The 6,377-nt window shown below is 63.7% G+C and overlaps 2 protein-coding genes and 1 long non-coding RNA gene across 7 annotated transcripts in view; 1 reads left to right on the top strand and 2 right to left on the bottom strand.

Annotated features, from left to right (window-relative positions):
* The window catches only part of LOC123522760, a 6,058-nt gene extending 4,416 nt beyond the window's left edge, over positions 1 to 1,642 (bottom strand). The window contains exon 1 of the long non-coding RNA XR_006680983.1: positions 1,408 to 1,642. This is a non-coding gene — a long non-coding RNA (uncharacterized LOC123522760). The remainder of the gene's footprint in view (positions 1 to 1,407) is intronic.
* ASPSCR1 (ASPSCR1 tether for SLC2A4, UBX domain containing) overlaps positions 1 to 5,412 on the top strand; it is a 26,872-nt gene extending 21,460 nt beyond the window's left edge. For 4 of the 5 annotated variants that reach the window (XM_045299934.1, XM_045299933.1, XM_004709222.2 and 1 more), the window contains 9 exons: positions 1,768 to 1,907; positions 2,082 to 2,163; positions 2,378 to 2,444; positions 2,570 to 2,632; positions 2,722 to 2,774; positions 4,728 to 4,779; positions 4,906 to 4,975; positions 5,050 to 5,222; positions 5,299 to 5,412. In XM_045299934.1, coding sequence (XP_045155869.1) covers positions 1,768 to 1,907; positions 2,082 to 2,163; positions 2,378 to 2,444; positions 2,570 to 2,632; positions 2,722 to 2,774; positions 4,728 to 4,779; positions 4,906 to 4,975; positions 5,050 to 5,222; positions 5,299 to 5,312 — 714 coding nt within the window. In that variant the 3' untranslated portion in view covers positions 5,313 to 5,412. The remainder of the gene's footprint in view (positions 1 to 1,767; positions 1,908 to 2,081; positions 2,164 to 2,377; positions 2,445 to 2,569; positions 2,633 to 2,721; positions 2,775 to 4,727; positions 4,780 to 4,905; positions 4,976 to 5,049; positions 5,223 to 5,298) is intronic. The other variant, XM_045299932.1, reaches the window with a different exon arrangement.
* Positions 5,413 to 5,678: 266 nt separating this feature from the next.
* Positions 5,679 to 6,377, bottom strand: part of CENPX (centromere protein X) — a 3,718-nt gene continuing 3,019 nt past the window's right edge. The window contains exons 2-4 of the mRNA XM_004709221.2: positions 6,308 to 6,361; positions 6,113 to 6,201; positions 5,679 to 6,035 (exon numbers count right to left, since the gene is read on the bottom strand). Coding sequence (XP_004709278.1) covers positions 6,021 to 6,035; positions 6,113 to 6,201; positions 6,308 to 6,361 — 158 coding nt within the window. The 3' untranslated portion in view covers positions 5,679 to 6,020. The remainder of the gene's footprint in view (positions 6,036 to 6,112; positions 6,202 to 6,307; positions 6,362 to 6,377) is intronic.

Consider the following 6,377-nt stretch of genomic DNA (forward strand, 5'->3'; position numbering starts at 1 on the left):
TGTGACTGCAGCTGGGGAGCTGGCCTGTGCCCCAAGTGTCTCCGTAGAGCTGCCCCTGTCTGGGCTGTGGGGATCTTGGTGTCCTGTCCCAAGTCCACTGGCCCTGGACCAGGCTGTGCCACTTTAGGGAGTCTGCATGCTGAGCTGCCTGTGCTCTGCCGCCAGCCTCTGCACGCGCTTTTCACTGCCTCTGGCAGCAAAGGTCTCAGAGGCCTGGCTCTGCAGCACCCCCTTGGTCACTGGTGACCCTCTGTGCACCAAGCTGATCACACTGATGCCTGCCACCCACAGGATGATCCCTCACACCCACTCCACCAACTCATCCCTCTCCAAGCTGGCCCCCCGCAGTGGGCCAAGAGGATGCAGTGCTGGGCAGGGGCACAGCAGACCTGGCTGCCCCCAGCCTCTGGGCACCCACCTCACTCTCTCTGCTCTAGGTTACCCAATGCCTGGGGCACTTGTGGCATGGCATCAGGAGCTGGTGGTGTGGACAGGACGTCAGCTGTAGGAGATGGGCTGACTGCCTGGCCGGTCCACAGGGTGCCCCCCGCCCCTAGGAGGGAGCATGAGGTTTGGCCAGCTCTCTGGTGACTCATGGATCGACCCACACCCGCACCCCCAGGGTGGGGACACGGGCAGGCTGGGGTTGAGGTCACCCCAAGTGGTTCCTGACATATTTCCCCCATGTGTCATCAGGTTCTGGAACATTCCTCTCGGGAGGAGAATCTCAGCTGCCACTGGTGGCGCCCACAGGCCTGGCAGCCCCACCCTTTGAGGTCTTCTTGGCCTTGTGAGGGCTGTGTTACAGCCCCCCAGACTGGGAGGTGGGTCAGGAAAGGGAGCTTGGGGGGTGTCACCAGAGTCTGCAAGTGCACGTCCTTGTGTCTGCCCCACGAGCTCCTGACAGCTACCAGGCTCTTCTCCTGGGCTGGGGCCCTACAGGTCCAGCACCACCTGTGGGCTTGGGGGCTGGTCTCTGTTCAAGGTCAGGTTGTGCCTAGAGGTGGGAGGGTCCATGGTGAGTTTGTACCTTAGGAGGTCTAGTGACAGCTGGCTCATCCCCAGCCACACGGCCCCTGGCCTCCTGCGAGGAAGGGGGTCTGGGGCAGTTCCAGCCCAGAAAGGCTTGTTACATCGTTTCTGGGAACTGGCCGAAGTGACCCTTGGGTAGGTCCTGTGCACTTGAGGATGGATAGGAGAGTACAGTCAGGGCTCGTCTTGGGGTCACTGCTGCTGCCCCCCAGATTGAACGGCCTGGCTTTGGGGACATGGGGCTGGGATGGCATGGTGTGCAGCCCACAGTGACTAGGTTTGTGGCTTTAACAGGTGGCCTGTCTCAGCCAGCCTAACCTGGGAGTGTCCCACGCCCTGTCTGAGGGACATGGGTGTGTGCAGGGACCCACTGACCGTGGGACAGCAGGGTAACACTGGGGTGGGTGCCAGACGCTGGGAGTCCCCAGCAGATGGTTCTCCAGCTTCGGTTGTGGTCCAAGTGTGGATGAGTCTGTAGACCTGTCCCCAGGGAGGTTTTGCCTGCTTGTGGGAGAGGAGAAGCTGGTCAGCAGGCTGGGTGGGACTGGAGCTGCCATATGTGGAACCCTGATGTGGCCAAACCAGGGCACACTGACGCCCTCCCTATGGCACCAGGTCCTGCCTTGGGGGTTGGGGGCACCATGACTGTGGGCAGCTCCCTAGACCTTGGCTCCCCATCCCCTTCTGAGGCCTGGGTTTGCCTTCACCTGCCCTGCCTGGCTCTGCTCTGTGTAGCCTGTGGCCCGAGAGCCCGTGGTGTGCCACCCCGACCTGGAGGGGCTGCTGCAGGCCTGGCCTGAGGAGCTGCCCGAGGAGTTCTTCGAGGTGACCGTGGACGATGTGCGCCGACGCCTGGCCCAGCTCAGGAGCGAGCGGTGGGCCCCTCCCTCGGCTCCTACTCCCTCCCTGTCCCCAGCCCCTCCTCCTCAGAATCCTGAGCTTCCTTTGGGGTCCCCCTTCCCCTTCCTGAACATGGGTGAGGGGTGAGTAGGTGTGGGGGGAGTCTACTCTGGCCCTGCCCCCAAGCCACCCCCTCCCTATGTCCCCAGGAAGCGCTTGGAAGAAGCCCCCTTAGTGACCAAGTCCTACCGGGAGGCCCAGACCAAGGAGAAGCTGGAGCGATACCCCAAGGTCAGGCACCCCTAAGGGCCGGGGGGCTCTTGAGTCTCTCCCTCCTGTGGGCCTGCTTGGCCATGCTGCGGAAGGACCAGGCAGCCCCCTCCCCCAACAGCAGCCCTGGTCAGTGGCCACAATAGGGGTCCCCACCACTCTTGAGGACAGGGCCAGGGAGAGGGGTGGCCCAGTGGGCTCAGCCATCCTGGTGACACTTTGCCTGTATGGCCAGGTGGCTCTGCGTGTCCTGTTCCCTGACCGCTACATCCTGCAGGGTTTCTTCCGGCCCAGCGAGACTGGTGAGGGTGTGGCCAGGTGGGCGGCAGGGAGCCTGCACTGGGTCTGAGTGTGGGCTGGCTGGGGCATCATGGTGCGGGCAAGGATGAGGCTGTGATGCCATCTGACCATCTTCCCCCTCCTGCAGTGGGGGACCTGCGTGACTTCGTGAGGAGCCACCTGGGGAACCCTGCGCTAAGTTTCTACCTGTGTGAGTGCCCTGGCTCTCATTCTTGCCCAGTGGTAGGTGGGCGGGACTAGCAGTCTGGGGTCTTGACAGGGACCTGCCTCTCTCTGCAGTCATCGCCCCTCCTAAGACTGTCTTGGTGGACGACACGCTGACCCTCTTTGAGGTACTGGGAGCAAAGGGACGGGCGGGCAGCAGCTGCAGGAAGGGTGAGGTCGCCACCTTCAGGGGACCAGCAGGCCGAGGTGGGCCACAGAGGGGTTTCCGGCAGCTATCACAGCACCAGGGTGGCCATACTGGGGGACACTGTGACATCCTTTCTGAGGACTCCACTTGGTCCTCACTGTGGGGAGGGTAAGCCTGAGGTGGGCAGTCTGGTGCTGCTGCCCTAGCCTCTGGCCCTGCTGGGCCTCGTCCAGAGTGCAGGGTGTCTGGCCCTTGGCCATGAGGGAGTGCAGTCCTGAACCCAGCCTTCAGCTGAACACTTAACCCCCCACAGTCCCTGGGCCTCTAATTAATAGCAGGACCAGGGCCCCAGGGAGTGCCGGGTGGGGCTGCCGAACCAAGAGGAACAGTCCTGGGGCAAGGGCGCAGGAGGGCAGGATGGTACCTTCCCTCGCCCCTGGGGCCCCCTTCCGGGTAAACATGGACCAGTGCCCTGCGTGCTGATGCCAGGGGACTCGGCCTACTACCACAGCCGTCTCCTCTCATCGGTCAGGCGGCTGGCACCTCAGCTCACCTTTCCCTCTCTCAATGTGCACCCTCCCTTCTTGGGCCTCAAGGGGTGGCCCTCTTGCCCCGTGGTGACTGCCTGCAGTTTCTCCTCAACCCTGGGCCTTTCCCCAAGACCCCTACCCCTGCCCAGCTGGGGCACACGTCAGTCTGGTGAATGAGCAGAGGGTTGCTGCTGCCCGCCCTCCACTGCTCCGAGGAACCCACGGGCGGAGCTTCGGAAAGGACCTTGGGGAATCAGGCCAATTGGGAGGCTGGCTGGCTGGGGGCCCCTGTGGTGTAGATTGAGTCCCCCATCTCCTTGTGCTCAGGGAAGGGGCAGGGTAGCACCCCAGACCCTGCCTGGCCCATGGCAGTTGGGGTGCCAGCCTGGGAGTCGGGCCTTCCCTGGCACCTTTCTCCTGGTGCCAAGGTGGAGAAGCTTGGCTTAGGACCACCTTCCTTGAGGGTGAGGGGAAGCTTTGGGCCTTCTCGAGGCAGTGAAATCTGGGGTGGGGTGGTGAGGATGCCCCACCTTCCTTCTTCCCAAGAGACTTGTTCCTCAATGGGGGCCATCCTGGGGATCCAGCCAGCCCAACTGGGCTTCTGGGGGATGCTACTAGGATCCCTGTACCTGGACCCCAGGCCCAGCACACACCCGGGCCCTGGCCAGGGAGTGAGAGGACATGGCCCTGCCCAGCAGCCCCCCTCACCAGCTGCCCTCTCCTCTGTGGTGTGTCCACCCTGAAGCTCCCGTCACTTTGATCCGGCTCTGGTTGTCCCTCGGCACAGGTTCTGTTTGACGGCTTTTACAGTTCCAGTGAGCCCCTTGCTGTCCCCTCGGGCAGGCGGCCTGAGAGCTCTCCCTCCGCACACCTGCTGCTGGGAAGCCCCCGCACCTCATCCTCCATCCCTCTCCTATGGGCCAGGGAGGCTGTGGTGGAGGAGGGGTGCCTAAACCCTCCCCAGACAACCCTGGTCAGCTCTGGTGCTAGGCCTCGGGACAGTGCTCCATCCTCACACTTGTGCCTGAAGGAAGGAGCACCCAGGCCTGCCCATAGGCCAGGAGTGGAGTGGGTGACAAGACCCAAGGAAGCCTGGCTCCGAAGCAGAACCTTGGTGCTCCTGGGCCTGGCCTCACACTGCACCCTGGCCTGGGAAACTTGCTGTCTGTCTGGCTGTAGCCTGGGGCACAGAGGGAGCCCAGGAGAGCTGGTCTCTCCAGCTGGTTGGTCCCCGTGGGGGTCACACCGTGCAGCCCACATCTGCCTGTGCCCATCGCTGCAGCTTCTGTCCCTACCGCACAGGCAGCTTTAGCTCCAAGGTGGGGTCTGGAGGGTGCCACGGCTCTCGTTAAGATTGGGGGGGGGTGGGCATGCTCAACCCGTGCACACCTCCCTCCCCCCAGGCAGACCTCTTCCCTGCCGCCCTTGTGCACTTTGGAACACACCAGCCATCGGGTAAGTGCCAGCCTGCTGCCCAGGCCTCTGCTTGCCACACCTGGGGGGGCAGGGCACGCTCTGTCCTGTGTCCTAGGGGCAGGCTGGGTGGCGTTGCCTGGGCCTGAGGCCACCTATCTCCCGCAGACCCCTACCTGGCGCCCCAGCTGCTGGAGCGGACCGTCTCCCCATCCTCGGCAGACAGGCTGGTGGCCAGGTGAGGCCTGGCCTGGGCTGGTGGGGTGGAAGGCTGGGCGCTGCGGATGCTGGCACTGGGCGCTCATCTTCCAGGTACATGGCCAGGGCGCCTGGGCCCCTGCCTTCCCTACCAGCACCTCCGGAACCTGAGTCTGAGGCCAAGCCGCGCGCTGAGGAGGCCCTGAGTTCCCCTGAGCCTGCTCCGGGGCCAGCCCGGCCCCCCCAGAGGAGTCTGGGCAAAGTACCCAAGTGGCTGAAACTGCCAGGTACCTGGGCAGCAGGAAGTGGTGGGGGGGTGGGGGGTGAGCAGCCTGGGGTGATACTCATCCTGTCTGTCTGCAGCCAGCAGGAGGTGAGAGCCAGCAGCCAGAGAAGCCCTGTCCCCAAGACCCCCACAAGCCAGAGGACCCGCCGCCCCCCCTCCCCTCCCGCGCAATAAACATGGTGTGCTACTCAGGGTTTTCTCATTCTGCTTGTGTGCGGGAGGGGGGGTGGGGGGCAGAGGAGATTCCAAAGCCAGGCCAGAGCAGGATGAAAGCCCCTGGGGAGCCCAGATCGGGCCTCCCCAGCCTGCCACTGTACCGCCCTCAGGTCTGATGGTCTCCACATGGTGGGCTCTGGGTCACTGTTCCCCTGTATCCTGGTCCTTCCGCAGTGAGCTGGCCTGACTCCCCTCCTGCCCAGCCACCCAGGAACAGACAGACAGACACACACAGACACAGTTGGTGTGACTGCATCCTCATTCTGAGTGGGGGTGGGTGCGGGGCAGTGCTGTAATGGCAACAGACAACAGGGAAGCTGCTTTATGGGAAGAAGCTTAGTTAAGACCACAGGGGTAGGGAACGCTTTACAGCTCTGGGGACCGACAAGTGGCAGTACTAGGTCTGCGCCCAGGACCCTGGTTCCCTGAGCACAGCCCCTCAGCAACCTTGAGGGGGCGCCCACAAAGCAACCACAAAGGGGGCACCTGCCATTCCCCAGACTGGTGGCTGGCTGACCACAGGACCTGGGTGGCAGGTGGCTGGTCGGTGATGGACAGGTAGCCTGGTGTGCAGGGCAGCTCTCTAGAAGTCCAGAAGCTAGGGAGCAAAGAGGGGGCGCTCAGAGCCTTTCCCCAGGAACTCCAGGCTTCTGTGGTGAGTGGGTACCCACGTACCAGCTGAGGGAGCACCTTCTCCAGCTGGTCCACGTCCACGCAGGGGAGGTCCTCAGCCTGGGCCTGCCGCACCCCACGCACAGCCGCCTCTACCACACACAGGGCACCTGAGAGGTCTGGGGGGCACCCATCCCCAGTGCTCCTAGCCCTGTAAGGGCGTGTTGATGGGCCGTGAAGCCAGGAGCAGGGACTTACCCACAACGAAGATCCTCAGCATCTCAGCCATCAGCTGCAGAGCATCCGTGCCGACTGGGGGTCATGTGGG

This window comes from Echinops telfairi, unplaced genomic scaffold (genome assembly GCF_000313985.2).
Source record: "Echinops telfairi isolate 266 unplaced genomic scaffold, ASM31398v2 ScPeMD7_7458;HRSCAF=8496, whole genome shotgun sequence".
In the NCBI taxonomy this organism is placed as follows: Eukaryota; Metazoa; Chordata; class Mammalia; order Afrosoricida; family Tenrecidae; genus Echinops; species Echinops telfairi.